The sequence below is a fragment of the Mobula hypostoma genome, chromosome 6, assembly GCF_963921235.1.
Source record: "Mobula hypostoma chromosome 6, sMobHyp1.1, whole genome shotgun sequence".
Classification (NCBI taxonomy): Eukaryota; Metazoa; Chordata; class Chondrichthyes; order Myliobatiformes; family Myliobatidae; genus Mobula; species Mobula hypostoma.
The window spans coordinates 183,091,363-183,110,281 of record NC_086102.1 but is presented as its reverse complement, the minus strand read 5'-3'; the positions used below and the strand labels follow the sequence as shown (position 1 = coordinate 183,110,281).

Genomic DNA, 18,919 nt, shown 5'->3' with positions numbered 1-18,919 from the left:
TAAAAATAGGGAATTATTAAAATATAATGGTGCTTCAACTAAAAAATAAAATCTCTGTACAAATGTACAAAATCTGACGAATGGTCCATTTTGTGTTGTTTGCGGACAATAGGTTGAGGAGTTGGGGGTTATAATTATCTGCAGTGTTCAGGTTTGGGGGGGGGTGAGTAAAATCAGTGAAGTTTCTGTTCCAATTTACTATCCAGTGGCACTTATATCGCTGATGAAACCATCAGTGGATATTGTCAGTAGTGTTATGATAGTTTTTATTTAAATAAAATTACCCCTACATTCTCCTTTTATTTCTTTTAGGGTCAAAGGTCACAGATTCCATTTACTAATAGGAATTGCTTCCCTCTATTTACTCTATCTAAACCAGTCACAAATAATTTTAAGACAGAATGCCTAATATCTGGTAGAAATCCCTGGTTATAATATTAACACATTCCATGCATGGTGTTATCTTCTAGGTGGTGGGATAGAGATGTGTCTCTACCAAAGGAGGTGTAAGGTGCTCCTTTCCTCTGCTAGTCTGCAGGTCACCCTTGGGCAAGGTGTAGCACTTGCTTAACCTCCCTGATCAGGGTCACATGAAGCCATCAGAGCAGGTGGCTGGTGCATATCACTAGGTACCAGTGGTCCTGGTTATGCGACCACTGGCACCATGCAGACAATCTCTGAAGAGTATTGATAATGCCTGGGGTCACCAGTCTTGTAAAGACACTGCCTAGAAGAAGGCGATGGCAAACCGCTTCTGCAGAAAAATTTTCCAAGAACAATCATGGTCAGGAGGTGATCATTTACGTCATCTGACATGGCACATAATGACGACGATGAAGATTATCTTCTAGATTTTAATCCTTTGTCAGTTGAAATCTTGCAGGTTTTTGTGCAATGGACTGTTCCATTCTCCTCCACTACAACAACATGCTCACAAGGTTACACTAACAAAGATATTTCACTTCATAAACTTGTGTTTGAAGCAGTAGAAAAAATGAAACACCTGTCAGCTCTTGTTAGCAAAAGCTTAATTTTATTATTAAAGTTATCCCCTAAATACATTTATATATTTCTTTTCTTTTAGGTGTAATTAACTGTGCAGCTTTAAGCTGTGAATATCACTGCCGTTCTTCCCCATTGGGTGGGATCTGCTTTTGCCCATCAGGATATGTAGTGGGCACTGATGGCCGCTCCTGCATTGGTGAGGAATGCTAATTTGCTCATCTGCCATAGTTATGGTTGGGTAAAAGGACAACAAGCACATTTTTACAATTCTGGGAATCTCAGTCTGGTACATAAGATTAGATCTTCATGTCCTTTGATTTGCAATATCATACAATATCGGAGCAGAATTAGGCCATTTGGCTCATTGAGTTTGCTCTGGCAATTCATCATGACTGATCCATTTTCCTCTTAGCCCCAGTCTCCTGCCTTCTCCCCAAATCTCTTCATGTCCTGACTAATCAAGAATCTATCAGCTTCTGCCTTAAATGTACTCAATGTCTTGGCCTCCACAGCTGCCTGTGGCAATGAATTCTACAGGTTCGCCACTCTCTTACTGGAGAAATACCTCCTCATCCTTCTAAGTGGACAGCCCTCTAGTCTGAGACTGTGTTCCCTAGTCTTAGACTCCCCCACCATATCCATTATATAATCCTCCCCACATCCACTCTATCGAGGCCTTTCAACATTCGATAGCTTTCAATCAGATCCCCCCCCCCCCCCATTATTCTGTATTCCAGTGAGTAGAGGTCCAGAGACATCAAATTGCATCACCTAATACGTCTTTCAATCCCGGAATTATTTTCGTGAACCTTCTTTGAACCCTCTCCAATGTCAGTACATCTTTTCTTAGATAAGGGGTCGAAAACTGGTCACAACACTCCGTGAGGGTCCTTATCTAAGTTTTAATTTTGTATCAGTTTCTGAATTCTTCCTTGACTCACTCTCCATTACATCGTTATTTAGAGTGGCAAGGTCTAAGGAAACCTCCAGGAGAATCATGACTCGATAAAGTGTTCTTGAACCTGTCTCCATGCTTTGAAAGACATAATGTTAGGAAAACCACAGATTTTTGGTGCAATTGAATGCAGAAATGTTTAACTTCTCTCTGTTTCCTTTAAATTTAGACTTTGATGAATGTAGTGTTTGGGGAGCTTGTGACCAACTATGCGAAGACAGAGCAGGACGCTACGCATGCTCCTGTGTACAGGGCTACGTCCTGGAACATCACAAGACCTGCCGAGCCAATGCATCATGTAGGTTTGAGCATGACCTTCCTACTTGAGTCTCTTGTTTCGTAATTCCTCCTGTAGATGAAAATCAGACTTAACCATGGCTGAAAATGTGCTATTGCTCAACTCTAGTTTATAAGATGTCATGGAGCACGGTTTGAGCTGCAGTGTGTAAATGTATTCAGGGAATCTATGGACAACCCTTCCAAAAAATGAACCAATGTCATTGTTTTTTGCAGCTTTCATAGAATTCCAATGACTACCATCCAGTCTCTGTATTCAAGCATGTAGCCTTGAAAGTGATCAAGTCACATAGTCAGAGACTTCTAGAAGAGGTTTCTTTGTTTAGTGGCTGCCTGTTAGGAGACGAATCTCAAGGTTGTATAAGTATACATACTTTGATAACAAATGTACTTTGAACTTTGCCATCCCACTGATTAGTTGATCTGCAAAACTGTGGTAATCCTTCTGTGACAATCACAGAGTTGCTGGACATCAGGGTGCATTAGATTTTCTGCTTGAAGAAGCTTTTGGCTGGCTTTCTAGAACTTTGCTGTGTGCATGAGAACACACTAAAAGAAAGATTTTACTCTGTTCTACCCTGGCGTAAACACTGGACATTAAAGAGGAAATTTTTAATTTGAACATATAAGGCATAAAATCAAACCTCCAATCCTTTATGATGGTTCTGTGAAGCCCTTTACAAAATTATTATTTATGATTAATTATTTATTATAAATAATAAATTTCTTATTAATAATGGGTGGAGGCATGGTAGCATAATGGTTAGCACAACACTTTACAATGCCAGTGACCTGGGTTCAATTCCCGCCACTGCCTGTAAGGAGTCTGTATTATCTTCCAGTGACCGCGGGTGTTTCCTCCGGGTGCTCAAGTTTCCTTCCACAGTCCAAAGATGTACTATTGATAAGTAAATTGTCCCATGATTAGGTTAGAGTAAAACTGGGGGATTGCTGGATGGCATGGATTGAAGGGCTGGAAAGGCCCATTCTGTCCTGTATCTCAATAATAATAATAATTTTAGAAAATTAAAAGTTTTTTTGCAAGGGAATAAGAGTATAAAAGAAAAAAGAAAAGTCATCCTGAGAGTATACCTAGAATCTGCATCACATCAAGGCTGCACCTAGAATCCTGGGCACGGTTATGCTCTCCCTACCTAAAGAATTTGTGGTAGCGGGGAATTAGCAAAGGATCACCAGTTTAATTCTTGTGATGAGGAGTTTCTTCTGTAATGTAAGATGAAACAATATATACTATGTTGAAGGAAATTTGACATGGAATATAACACTGCTTCTGTTCTCACAGCAGCAACCTAAGCTGCTGACCATTATCAACATGCTGTTTTATTTCAGATCTCCAGCATCTGCAGCTTTGTTGACTTTCATCGGCCTATACTTTAGAGTTTGAGGGAGTGAGAAACGATCTCAATGAAATGTATGAAATTCCTACAGGGTTTAATAGAATGGATGCAGTTGAGATGGTAGTCTGGAATCAAGGGTTACAACCTCAAAATAAAGCATCAACCATTCAGGGTAGAGTTGAGGAAGAAAAAGTCATCTTAACCTGGAGATTAATGAATTTACCCAAGAGGGAATTTTCTTTTCTTCTTGAGTTCTTGGCCCCCAGTAGAGCATAGGCCTTCTGTTTGGAGTTCATCAATGTTTCTGTAATCAGCCCTGTTGGCGTGTCTGACCTGTTTTCACCTCTCACCATAGCGACATGAAGTTGGATTTTAAGAGGTCAAGAGGAACTTTTGCTGTTACTGAATATATTCAGAAAATGAATTAATAGATCTACAAGGGAATCAAGTGATTTGATGTTAGTGTGCTTAAGTGGCATTAAGGTAAAAAAAAATCAACAATGATCTTATTGTGGAGCAAGTGTGAACGGGTCAGGGCCACCTTCCGCTTCTATCTTTATGTTGTTCAAAGCAGAGTATGTTGAATATATCTTCACAGAATTTACCTAGCTGCTTTGTCTGCATTGCTTTTTATTCTGTGTTGGCAGCAGCATTTTCTGTATTAAGTTGCTCATGATGCTTTGTCAGGTTGTTCATCTTCTGTGGCATTCTAGCAAGTTTAAGTTAATCATTAGATGATGATCAGGAAATAACTATTTTAGAAGAAAAGCTATAATTACAAGAAAGACTTCACATCAATGGAAATTATTTTTTTGTAAATTTTCTGTACATAGTATTCCAAAATTATTTTGTTGGCTGTGTTAAGATGATCAGTAAAGGATGAGAAAGTATCTTGAAATAATATCCTGAGTCTTGAAGAAGGGTCCCAGCCCAAACATCAACTGCTCATTCACTTCCATTGATGCTGCCTGACGTGCTGAGTTTCTCCAGCATTTTGTATGTGTTACTCTGGATTTTCAGCATCTACGGAATCTCTTGTGTTTATTCATTTCCATTGTTGCTGCCCGACCTGCTGAGTTCCTTCAGCATTTTGTGTGTGTTGTTCTGGATTTCCAGCATCGCCAGAATCTCTCGTGTTTATAATATTCTGTGAAGTGCTGTCCATTGAACTTTTGCTTACTGTTTCAGATGAATTTAATAGCAGTCATTTCTGCTCTAGCATCTCCAATGTAGAGTTTTTCCCTCTGTAATATTGTGTACAGTTAAGTAGCTACTTAAAAATTGGTGTTATGTGTGTTATCTGAAAATAAAGAAGTTTGCATTTCTGAAACATTGTAAGTGCACTTAATATATTAGTTCTTCATTTACAGCTGGAATTCCATCCATCATCTTCTCAAATGGTCGTGATTTGCTGATTGGTGATGTTCATGGGAGGAACGTACGCTTTCTTGTACAATCTTACAATCGTGGTATTGCTGTTGGTGTGGATTTCCACTACCGTTTGGGCAAGATCTTTTGGACAGATACCATTCAAAATAAGGTGCGCAACATTCCCAAAACTGGGCACTGAATCAGTAGTCTGTGGAAGATGAATTGCTGTTGAAAACATTTTTTTTCTCCTGTGTGTCGTGTTTCTACGTTTTGATTTCCCACAGGTATTTTACTGTTGGTAACTCACTGTTAATCTGGTGACAGTTAGATTATTAAATTCTCCATACTCAGAATAAATTGTTTTGGAACTTACTCAAGTGCAGCTGACTTCCTGTTACAAAACACTGAGAAAAAGAAATCAAACAAGTTAAGCCAACCACCCCAAGCCAAGCTATTAATCCCCATCTTGTCAAAAAGGAAATAAATTCCTGGAGGTGACTTTGGGGTTCTAACATTTAACTGTCATTCATTCTTTGGGGGCACTCCCCTGTTTTTGTGGATGGTTGTGAAGAAAAAGCATTTCAGGATGTATATTGTATACATTTCTCTGACATTAAATGTACCTTTGAAACCTTTGAAATCTTTGAATTCTATGCTCTTCTCCAACCCCTCTTTCCAAAATTTCAACAAGAGAACATAAATATGAATCCCTCACCTAAAAGAGTTCCTTGCAGAAGTGGCTGTAGGAAGGGTAGAATTGATTCAACAGTTAAAGTAAGAGATGCATAGGGAATGGTCAGGGTGTGATTGCACCAGAATTCAGGAAGGCACAGTTCACGTTCCCTAGGCACGCTTTCTATCCGTGCTGGGTTGAGTGTCGAGCTAGCAACTCGACCTCGTAAAAAAGAAATTGCCTGCTACAGAAACATCAACAGCAAAAAGTTGATGGCCTACGCTCTCTCCTGAGTTTAAAAGGCAATTTCCTTTCCTACAGTTCACGTAGCCCTAAGTCCAAAGTTTGATCTGAGAGGATGTGCAATGTGACCAACTTTAGAAAGGTATCTTGATATACATACTGAGGCTTACCAATTTCATTGCTCAACTAGAAAAGAGTAATGCTGCACAGATATGGCAAGACTTGGGTGAATTCTGTGATGGAGATAGAAGTAGCATGAGTTGCTATCTGCTTTGACATTCGGACATCCATAATAATAATAATAATAATTCCTCATGGCAATACAGAACCAAGTAGTTTACGTAAAAATTTATCAAAAATACATCATAACAGACAACAAATTGAAGATGCCAAATGCAGAAAATGCCGAGAAACCAGAAGCAATCCAGCACATTACAGGATCATGTATCAGTTTAGCCCGGTCTGATTACTTACACAGGCACAATCAAGTGGCAAACACCACTCACCACAGTCTTGCTTTAAAGTACAAATTGATAAAAGATTGAATGGCCTATGGCCTAACACCATTCCTTACTATAAATACAAGCCTGATCTAATATATGTAATGTATATCTTGTTTTGCCCATGCTTGGGGAACCAACTTACTTCGCCTTTTTTTTCCCAATAGGTTTTTTCTGTAGATCTTAGTGGCACTGCAATTCAGGAAATCCTAAATGTTTCCATTGACAAACCTGAAAACCTCGCTGTGGACTGGGTGAACAATAAATTGTATGTGGTGGAGACAAGTATTAACAGAATTGAAGTTACTGCTCTGGATGGGAGTAACCGTATAACATTAATTGGAGAAAACTTGGGAAATCCTCGAGGTATCGCTGTTGACCCCACCGTAGGGTAAGAAATAAATTATTTTCATTGGGGGAACAAATCCAGCTGCTGATTAGAAATAATTAGTTTAGAAAAGTGTTTTGTGCTTAATTTGATTTGATTCCAATATTGTAGCCTCTACAGTGACAATCTGTTAAAAATGTTGTGTTATTCTGAGTTTCTGTTGAAACTGAATGAAACAACAGGTGGCTAATGTAATAAATTAAGTTAAAAACAACCCCATAATGAGATGAGAATAATGAAAAATGTAGAAATTTGAAGATATCTAATGATTTCATAAGATATTGAATAGCCTTGTGGAACATATAAGATGCTTGATAATGTCAAGTATAAACCTTACCTCAATGATAAGGTTGTGATTCAAGTTCTGACTCGAGATATTTAAGCATGCAGTTTAGATTGATACTTTAGTACAATCCTGAGGAAGTAACAGTGGGGCAGCACGGTAGCGTAGTGGTAAGCACAAACACTTTACAGTACAGGCAGCCAAGGTTCAATTCCTGCCGCTGTCTGTAAGGAGTTTATATGTTTTCCCCGTGACTACATGGGCTTCCTCCAGGTGCTGTGGTTCCCTCCCACAGTCCAAATATTAGGCCAGTTTTAATTTGGGGGATTGCCGGAGAGCATAGCTCGAAGGGCTGGAAAGGCCTATTCTGTGTTGTATCTAAATAAACAAACTGACAAACAAGTAAGTAAGTGAGCTCTGAGTTATCGCTATTCCAGTGACATGTTACACTGTGGCCTAGAAGTGCTCTCACTGAATGATAACATAAGAACATAAGAAATAGGAGCAGGAGTAGGCCATCCGGCCCATCGAGCCTGCCCCGCCGTTCAATAAGATCATGGCTGATGTCCATAAACTCAACTCCATCTACCTGCCTTTTCCCCATAACCCTTAATTCCCTTACTAAGTAAAAACCTATCTAATTGTTTCTTAAATATATTTAGTGAAGAAGCCTCAACTGCTTCCCTGGGCAGAGAATTCCACAGATTCACCACTCTCTGGGAAAAACAGTTTCTCCTCATCTCCGTCCTAAATCTTCTCCCCTGAATCTTGAGGCAATGTCCCCTAGTTCTAGTCTCAATGGTTTTACAAATAAGCCAGATTGTTTAAGGAAATAACAATATCTAAAATCCAATTCAATTCAGTTCAGTTCAATTCCAGTTTAATTGTCATTCAACCATACACAAATAGTCATGAAATAAGCCATATGAGACAGCGTTACTACAGGGCAAAGGTGAGAAACACAGTACCACAGTTACACACAGCACAAGGCACACGTAGCGTGTGCAGGATATCAAGCACGTAAAGGTATCAGTAAGATAAGCCAGTTTATAAAAAAAAAGTCCATCAATGCCACAGAAATCTGTAGTCAAGCACAATACAGCTTTACTTCTGCCGAGCAAACACTGGAGAGCAGCACCTCCTCCTGCCTGGATGCCGTGCCACACCGCCGCTGGTGGAGCACAGCAGCTCCGACGACACTCTCCTGGTGGCTGTAAACAGGTGACACTGTAGCTTGAGCCCCAGACCTCGCTACAACGAAGATCAGGCAGCTGCACTACCATCCACCCCTGCTCTCAGCCAATAAATCAGTGAATCGAACTTGCGGCATACCACGTTAACAACGTCCAAAAGGGTCTTGTGATCACAAGAAAAGCGACCAAGGCGGCCACCCACTATTAGACAGTACATCTCCTCTGACTCAGGCAGCAGCACAATGCACAGTTCCTCCATTTGATGGAGCAGACCTGCAGTACTCTAAGCTCTTAATGTATACGGGGATCTTATGATCATAAAAAATAGGATGGTAGCACCTTTTGTTGACCCCGTAGAATCTGCTGCGACTGAATGCACCACCACCTTGCTGGAAGAAATCACCTCTATTTTCTGTATTATATTGATTCCTATTTTTAATTAACTTGTCACTCGAACAGTATGTTGTCCATCAAGCTTTACCTTCCTCTTCCCCAAAGGATCTCAGTCCTCGCTGAAGTGTCTTGGCACAAAACGTTGACAGTTTATTCATTTCCAGAGATGCTGACCTGCTGAGTTCCTCCAGCATTTTGTGTGTGTTGCTGATAATTGGTTTTGTAGATTACAGGTTGCTTCTGGTATTTTAGGGCCATGTGGACCTTTTGGCATTGGCCACAGCAACGTGCCAGGAAGCTAACAAATTGGCAATACACACCGTTTACACAGAAGCTTAAGAGGAACGTGAGGAGAAACATCTTCCCTCAGAGGGTTAGGAGAGTGTGGAACGATCTGCCAGGGCAAGTGGTCCATGCCAGCTCGATTTCAACGTTCAAGAGAAGTTTGGATAGGTACATGGATGGTAGAGATATGGAGGACTATGGTCCCTGTGCAGGCCAATGGGAGTAGGCAGATTAAATGGTTTGGCATGAATTAGATGGGCCGATGGGCCTGTTTCAGTGATGTACTTCTCTGTGATTCTGTGATTCTAAATTGGCCAAAATGTTCAGGAGACCGATACATGCACATTAACCTGAAATCTGCATGTTGCAAGTGTGTTTGTTTTCCTGTAGTTTTCTTGTTATTTTCAAGAATTTAAGAGATCAGAATGTAAGTTACCCACTGGGGCTGGACTTTCAATACCAAACTAAAAATGTTTATTCATTGGAAACAAAGCATCTGTATTAAAGTAGAATAGAATAGAACTTTATTGTCATTGCTCAAGACAATGAGATTGTGGTGCTACTCCAGTCCATGCAAAACAGATATCTACAATGCAGGCAGTACGGCTTAATTAAAATAACTAATTAACACAAATTAACAGTCCATAACACTCAAAGACCATTGACAAATTAGGATGTAGGAGGAATTTCTTTAGCCAGAGCGTGGTGAATCTGTGGAATTCTTTGCCCTGGGCAGCTGTGGAGGCCAAATCATTGGGCATATTTAAGGCAGAGGTTGATAGATTCTTGATTAGTCAGGGCATGAAGGAATATGGGGAGAAGGCACGAGATTGGAGCTGAGAGGAATATTGGATCAGCCATGATGAAATGGCAGAGTGGACTTGATGGGCCTAGTGGCCTAATTCTGCTCCTGTATCTTATCGTCTTGTTATTCAGCTGCACAACAGCCCTCAGGAAGAAGCTGTTTTTCAGTCTCGCTTTCTTGGCTAAGATGTTTCTGTACCTCCTACCAGATGACAGGAGATTGAACAGGCAGTGTCTGGGATGGGATGGGTCTTTACGAGCTTTGAGAGTTGTAGATTGTCTCCAGGTCCGTTTAGTTGAGTCCCAGTGGTGTGCTCAGCTGTCCTAATCACCTGATAGTAAAAGTCTTCTTAAAGCAGGTTCAAGTAGAGAGACGTAAAGAATGTCTGTAAATACCACTCCTAGCTGATCTACACTGGATTAAGGGACATGGCTGGGAACTCCATCCAGGCCTGCCACTTTTTGTGGGTTTGCTCTATGGAAAATTGGTCTAACATCCACAACGGATATACAGTAGAGTGCAAAAGTCTTAAGCGCATATACAATATATAGCTAGGGCACCAAAGACTTTTGCACAGTATTCAAGTAATTTTTTGTGAACTGCTGCCACAAAAAAAAACATATTTCATGACATATGTGAGTGATGATAAACCTGATTCTGATATGGGTCTGTATTGTGGACTGAGAGTGGGAAGGGAAAGGGGAATCTTGGTTGGGAAAAGGGGAAGGGAGAGGGGAGGGGCGGGAAGCACCAGAGAGACATTCTGTAATGATCAATTGTTTGGAATCAGTGATCTTGCCTGTCTGTCAGGGCTGGGTGTGTCTGCACCTCCACCACACCCCTGCCCCTGGAATTTCTTCTCTGCCACCTGTCCCACACCCCTCACATAGTGGTCTACCCTACCATTCCCAACATCCTTTGTTCCCACCAGATTCACAAGCTCACTCTCTGCTGCACATTGACAAATACAGTGCTGTGCAGAAGTCTTAGGCACCCTAGATATATATATGTACCTAAGTTTTTTGCACAGTACTGCATAATGTATTTAATAACTCTGGTTCCAAAGGAGGAGAGTTCCAAAAACCCTTTGAGAGAGAAAGATTTGACTTCTCTCTGTCAGGCAAACGATTCTTTGTTTTTATAACGTTACCTCCAGTACTCAATTTTCCCACAGATATTCTCTCCACACTGATGTGAAGGTCATCAGGATTTTATATGTATCATTCAAGGTTCCAGTTATCCGGTGCAATTCCAGAATCTATTGATTCTTGAAAATGCCTCTGCAATCTCTCCAGCTACTTCCTTCAGAACCCGAGGGTGCATTCCATCAGGTCCAAGAGATTTCTACACCCTCAGACCATTAAGCTTCCTGAGCACCTTCTCAGTCGTAATTTTCACTGCACATACAAGGGGTGATTGATAAGTTCGTGGCCCAAGGTAGAAGGAGTCAGTTTTAGAAAACCTAGTACATTTATTTTTCAACATAGTCCCCTCCTACATTTACACACTTAGTCCAGCTGTCGTGGAGTATACGGATCTTGGAACTCCAAAAAGTGCCCACTGCCGGGGTGGTTGATAAGTTCGTGGCTTAATGTAGAAGGAGATGAGTTATACAGCTCTCGTTACATGCACGTGCAGTTCAGCTCTGAGTGATCATGCAGAAAGTTCGAAGTTAATAACTCATCTCTTTCTACCTTAGGCCATGAACATATCAATCACCCCGATGAGTTTTTAACTTCAAACTTTCTGCATAATCACTCAGAGTTGAACTGCATGTGCATGTAACGAGAGCTGTATAACTCATTCCCTTCTTGTCAATCACCCCTGCTGTGGACACTTTCTGGAGGTCCAAGATCCATATGCTCCACGACCACTGGACTAAGTGTGTAAGTGTAGGAGGGGACTATGTTGAAAAATAAATGTGCTAGGTTTTCTAAAATTGACTCCTTCTACCTTAGGCCAAAAAATAATCAATCACTCCTTGTATTTCACTTACCTGACAGTCTTGAATGTCCAGTGTACTGCAGATGTCTTCCACTGTGAAGACTGATGCAAAATAAGCATTCAGTTTCTCTGCCATCTCTGAGTCTCTCATTACAATATCTCCAGCGTCATTTTCTATTGGTCCTATATCTACCCTCAAATCTCTTTTACCCTTTTAGTTTTTAGTATCTTCTCTGATATTAGTCACCACCTTCCTCTCATAATTCATCTTTTCTTTTCTAATGACCTTCTTAGTTTCCTTCTACAAGTTTTTAAAAGCTTCCCACTCCACTTTCTTCCCACTAGCTCTGGCTTCCTTGTATGACCCTCTCTTTTGCTTTTAGTTTGGCTCTGACTTCACTTATCAGCCACAGTAGTTTCCTTCTTCCATTCGAAAATTTCTTCTTATTTGGAATATATCTGTCTTGCACTTCCCTCATATTTCACAGAAACTCCAGCCATTGCTGCTCTGCTGTCCTTCCTGCTATTGTCCCTTTCCAGTCAACCTTGGCTAGTTCCCCTGTCATGCCATTGTAATTTCCTTTATTCCACTGAAATACTGACATATTGTAATTTAGTTTCTCCTTCTCAAATTTCAAAGTGAACTTGATCATATTGTGATCACTTTTCCCTAAGGGTTCCTTAACCTTAAGCTCTCTTATTACCTCCAGATCATTGCACAACACCCATTCCAGCACAGCCTTTCCCCTAATGGGCTCAACAACAAGCTGTTCTAAAAAGCCATCCCTTAGACATTCTACAAATTCTTTTTCTTGAGGTCCAGCACTGACATGGTTTTCCCAATCCACTTTCATGTTAAAATCCCCAATGATTATCATGACATTGCCCTTCTGACACACCTTTTCCAAATTCCTGCTGTAATTTGTAATCCACATCCCAGCAGCTCTTTGGAGGCCTGTATGCAACTGCCATTAGGGTCCTTTTACCCTTGACATTTCTTAACTCAACCCATAGACACGCTACACTTTCCGATCCTATGTCATCCCTTTCTGATGAACATAGAACATAAAACATAGAATAGTACAGCACAGTACAGGCCCTTCAGCCCACAATGTTGTGCCGACCCTCAAGCCGGGCCTCCCATATAACCCCCCCCACCTTAAATTCCTCTATATACCTGTCTAGTAGTCTCTTAAATTTCACTAGTGTATCTGCCTCCACCACTGACTCAGGCAGTGCATTCCACGCTCCAACCACTCTCTGAGTAAAAAACCTTCCTCTAATATCCCCCTTGAACTTCCCACCCCTTACCTTAAAGCCATGTCCTCTTGTATTGAGCAGTGGTGCCCTGGGGAAGAGGCGCTGGCTATCCACTCTATCTATTCCTCTTATTATCTTGTACACCTCCATCATGTCTCCTCTCACCCTCCCTCTCTCCAAAGAGTAAAGCCCTAGCTCCCTTAATCTCTGATCATAATGCAAACTTACTAAAGCAGGCAGCATCCTGGTAAATCTCCTCTGTACCCTTTCCAATGCTTCCACATCCTTCCTATAGTGAGGTGACCAGAACTGGACACAATACTCCAAGTGAGGCCTAACCAGAGTTTTATAGAGCTGCATCATTACATCGCAACTCTTAAACTCTATCCGTCGACTTATGAAACTTAACACCCCATAAGCTTTCTTAACTACCCTATCCGCCTGTGAGGCAACTTTCAGGGATCTGTGGACATGTACCCCGAGATCCCTCTGCTCCTCCACACTACCAAGTATCCTGCCATTTACTTTGTACTCTGCCTTGGAGTTTGTCCTTCCAAAGTGTACCACCTCACACTTCTCTGGGTTGAACTCCATCTGCCACTTCTCAGCCCACTTCTGCATCCTATCAATGTCTCTCTGCAATCTTTGACAATCCTCTACACTGTTTACAACACCACCAACCTTTGTGTCGTCTGCAAACTTGCCAACCCACCCTTCTACCCCCCACAACCATGTCGTTAATAAAAATCACGAAAAGTACAGGTCCCAGAACAGATCCTTGTGGGACACCACTAGTCACAATCCTCCAATCTGAATATACTCCCTCCACCACCACCCTCTGCCTTCTGCAGGCAAGCCAATTCTGAATCCACCTGGCCAAACTTCCCTGGATCCCATGCCTTCTAACTTTCTGAATAAGCCTACTGTGTGGAACCTTGTCAAATGCCTTACTAAAATCCATATAGATCACATCCACTGCACTACCCTCATCTATATGCCTGGTCACCTCCTCAAAGAACTCTATCAGGCTTGTTAGACACGATCTGCCCTTCACAAAGCCATGCTGACTGTCCCTGATCAGACCATGATTCTCTAAATGCCTATAGATCCTATCTCTAAGAATCTTTTCCAACAGCTTTCCCACCACAGACGTAAGGCTCACTGGTCTGTAATTACCCCTACTACCTTTTTTGAACAAGGGAACAACATTTGCCTCCCTCCAATCCTCTGGTACCATTCCCGTGGACAATGAGGACATGAAGATCCTAGCCAGAGGCTCAGCAATCTCTTCTCTCGCCTCGTGGAGCGGCCTGGGGAATATTCCGTCAGGCCCCGGGGACTTATCTGTCCTAATGTATTTTAACAACTCCAACACCTCCTCTCCCTTAATATCAGCATGCTCCAGAACATCAACCTCACTAATATTGTCCTCACCATCATCAAGTTCCCTCTCATTGGTGAATACCGAAGAGAAGTATTCGTTGAGGACCTTGCTCACTTCCACAGCCTCCAGGCACATCTTCCCACCTTTATCTCTAATCGGTCCTACCTTCACTCCTGTCATCCTTTTGTTCTTCACATAATTGAAGAATCCCTTGGGGTTTTCCTTTACTCTACTCACCAAGGCCTTCTCATGCCCCCTTCTTGCTCTTCTCAGCCCCTTCTTAAGCTCCTTTCTTGCTTCCCTATATTCCTCAATAGACCCATCTGATCCTTGCTTCCTAAACCTCATGTATGCTGCCTTCTTCCTCCTGACTAGATTTTCCACCTCACTTGTCACCCATGGTTCCTTCACCCTACCATTCTTTACCTTCCTCACCGGGACAAATTTATCCCTTACATCCCGCAAGAGATGTCTAAACATGGACCACATGTCCATAGTACATTTCCCCGCAAAAACATCATCCGAATTCACACCCGCAAGTTCTAGCCTTATAGCCTCATAATTTGCCTTTCCCCAATTAAAAATTTTCCTGTCCTCTTTGATTCTATCCTTTTCCATGATAATTATAAAGGCCAGGGAGCGGTGGTCACTGTCCCCCAGATGCTCACCCACTGAGAGATCTGTGACCTGACCCGGTTCATTACCCAGTACTAGATCTAGTATGGCATTCCCCCTGGTTGGCCTGTCCATATACTGTGACAGGAATCTATCCTGGACACACTTAACAAATTCTGCCCCATCTAAACCCTTGGAACTAATCAGGTGCTAATCAACATTAGGGAAGTTAAAGTCACCCATGATAACAACCCTGTTATTTTTGCACCTTTCCAAAATCTGCCTCCCAATCTGCTCCCCTGCATCTCTGCTGCTACCAGGGGGCCTATAGAATACCCCCAGTAGAGTAACTGCTCCCTTCCTGTTCCTGACTTCCACCCACATTGACTCAAAAGAGGATCCTGCTACATTACCCACCCTTTCTGTAGCTATAATAGTATTCCTGACCAGTAATGCCACCCCTCCTCCCCTTTTTCCACCCTCTCTATCCCTTTTAAAGCACTGAAATCCAGGAATATTGAGAATCCATTCCTGCCCTGGTGCCAGCCAAGTCTCTGTAATGGCCACTACATCATAATTCCATGTATGTATCCAAGCTCTCAATTCATATTGATTTAATATTATTTCTTATACATAGGGCCACACCACCCCCTCTGCCTACTAACCTATCTTTCCAATACACCATATATCCTTGGATGTTCAGCTTCCAGTGGCAGACATCCTTTAGCCAAGTTTCATTGATGGCCACAACTTCATACTTGCCCATCTGTAGCTGAACTTCAAGATCATCCATTTTGTTTCTTATGCTGCATGCATTCAAATATAACATTTTCAGTCCAGTATTTGTTGCTCTCTGTTTTAACTGCTCCACACCTCTATTGACCTGTAAATCATCCCACTTATTGTGATTATACCTTATCTCCTGCCTGTTCTTTCTATAATCTTTGTTGCATGCTGTTTTTGATTTATTTCTGTTTCCCCCTTTCTCAACCCTATCACTCTGGTTCCCATACCCCACCAAATTAGTTTAAACCCTCTCTAACAGCTCCATTACAACTGCCTGCTAGGATATTGGACCCCTTTGGGTTCAAGTGCAACCGATCCTTTTTGTACAGGTCGTACCTCCCCCAGAAGAGGCCCCAGTGATTCAGGAACCGGAAGCCCTGCCCCCTATACCAATCTCTGAGCCACACATTAATATGCCTGATCATGCTGTTCTTGCGCTTGTTAGCACGTGGGACAGGCCGCAATCCTGAGATTACTACCCTGGAGGTCCTGCGTTTCAGCTTCCTACCCAACTCCCTGAATTCTGTCTTCAGGACCTCCTCCCTTTTTTTTTACCAACGTCATTGGTACCAACATGTACCAAGACTCCTGGCTGTTCACTCTCTTGCTTCAGAATACTTTGCACCTGATCTGAGACATCCCATCCCCTGGCACCTGGGAGGCAACACACCATGCAGATATCTCTATCAGGCTGACAGAACCTCCTGTCTGTTCCCCTCACAATGGAATCCCCTATGACTAGGCAATATCTTCCTTTTAAGCCTGAACCTTCCCTGTTCTCCAATTCGCGATTGGTGCACTAGTTATAGCCGAGTTAATAGAAACAGAAAACCTACAGCACAGTACAGGCCCTTCGGCCCACAAAGTTGTGCCAAACATGTCCCTACCTTAGAAATTACTAGGCTTACCATAGCCCTCTATTTTTCTAAGCTCCACGTACCTATCCGAAAGTCTTTTAAAAGTTCCCCCAAAGCTTTCCCCTTTTTATACTTTGGTCCCAGACCTGTGTGCTGCCTCCTCTCCCAGAGCTCTCCAACTCCTGATTGGTGCACTGGTTATCTCCAACTCACCATTGGTACGCCAGTTTTATATTTTATATCTCAGGGTTTTATATGGTGATATATAGGTACTTTGTTAATAAAATTTATTTTGAACTTTGAACAAGCAATTTCTTTCAGTGAACGTAGAAGAGTTCCACTTTTTGTGTGGTGAGTTTTGATTCAAACTGATTGATCAAACTCTGTATTTCTGTCCAGCTATCTATTCTTCTCTGATTGGAATGATGCTTCTGGTCTCCCTAAACTGGAGCGCGCTTTCATGGATGGAACCCATCGGCTTGAGTTGGTCAGGACCAAACTAGGTTGGCCAGCTGGAATAACCTTGGACATTATTACAAAACGACTTTATTGGGTGGATAGCCGTTTTGATTATATTGAAACTGTAACATATGATGGACTTGCAAGGTAAGTAACTGTTGGCTAGATTTTTTTCATAGAAAATAAATCATTTGAAGAGTTGTTGGAATTGTTTATCTTGAGGGTCAGTAAGCTCATGCTAATTTATTAGAGAGGATGTAATTTTATACAGAATCAGAATCACTTTATTGCCAGTATATGAAACATCCCGGAGTTGATTGTGGTTCAGTGTTTTAGTGTAGTGTTTAGCACACCACTTTACAGAACTAACAACTCGGATTCAATTCCCCCCACTGCCTGTACGTTCTCCCTGTGCTGGGTGTGGCTTTCAGTCGAGTGCTCTGGTTTCTCCCACAATCCAAAACCAACCGGTTCGTAGGTTAATTAGTCACTGTAAATTGTCCCATCATTAGACCAGGATTAAATGGTGGGATTGCTGGGTGGCGTGGCTCGAAGGGCCCGAAAAGCCTGTTTCGTGCTGTACCTCAACCAATCAATCAACAAGTAAATAAATAAATACTAATTTGAAGGAACTGGACAATAGCATGTTGTTGTCATCATCATCATCATTATGTGCCATGTCATATGATATGGTTCTCGTGACCATGATTGTTCTTGGCAAATTTTTCTACAGAAATGGTTTGCCATTGCCTCCTTCTGGGCAATGTTGAGTCTGTGGCGAGGAAGGTAAATGTGATGATGGCATTCATTTCAAGAGGACTAGAATGTAAAAGCAAGGATGTAATGTGAAGACTTTCTAAAGCTCTGGTGAGGCCTCACTTTGAGTATTGTGAGCAAGTTTGGGCCACTTGTCTTTGAAAGGATGTGCTGAAACTAGAGGAGGTTCATGAAAATGATTCCAGGATTGAATGGCTTGTCATATGAAGAGTGTTTGATGGCTCTGGGCCTGTATTCACTAGAATTCAGAGGAATGAAGGGTGTCCTAATTGAAACCTATCAAATGTTGAAAGACGTCAATAGAATGGATGTGGGGAGGATGTTTCCTATGGTGGGTGAGTAAAAAACCAGAGGACATAGCCTCAGAATAGAGGGGCATCCTTTTAGAATGGTGATGAGAGGGAAGCTCTTTATCCAGAGAGTGGTGAATCTGTGAAATTCTATGCCATAGGCAGCCGTGTGTCCAAGTCTTTGTATATTTAAGGCGGAGATTGATAGATTCTTGATTGGTCAGGGCATGAAGGGATACAGGAAAAAGGCAGGAGACTGAGTCTTGGAGGAAAATTAGATCAGCCATGATGAAAGACTGGAGCAGACTTGATGGGCCAAATTGCCTAATTCTGCTCCTATATCTTATGGTCTTATATTCACTTAAAATTGCAAAAATGAAATAAAGTGCTGTTATTAATTGTTGGATGTGTTTTTAATTAATTCAGCAGTGATAAGTTATTTCCGTGCTTCACTTATTAAAAAAGGTCGAGAAGGTTGCACAAAAGAATCCGACTTGATTGCCATCTCATTCATTAGGTGTTTAATATCATTATTGGACCATTGATAATAAAGACAATGCTTTGTTAAAGTTTAAATAAAATTCTGATAGATTAAAATTAAATAATAATATTATTTTATTTGTGTCTTATCATTGAGCCTTTTAAGAGTTACTTAAAAAAAGAAAATGGGCACAAATTGGAGAAAGGCGAACTTTGAAGATGAATTAATTGATATTCTGCTTGTTTTTCATCTGTGTTCTGATACTGATTGTCAGTTATTGCATGAAACTTCAATTGTCATTCAACCATGTACATTTA

General features: G+C 41.5%; 1 protein-coding gene across 1 annotated transcript in view; it reads left to right on the top strand.

The window, feature by feature from the left end:
- lrp2a (low density lipoprotein receptor-related protein 2a) overlaps positions 1–18,919 on the top strand; it is a 404,078-nt gene that overhangs the window by 78,411 nt on the left and 306,748 nt on the right. Inside the window, 5 exon segments of the mRNA XM_063052409.1 lie at positions 1,085–1,201; positions 2,130–2,258; positions 4,986–5,155; positions 6,570–6,793; positions 16,995–17,201. Coding sequence (XP_062908479.1) covers positions 1,085–1,201; positions 2,130–2,258; positions 4,986–5,155; positions 6,570–6,793; positions 16,995–17,201 — 847 coding nt within the window.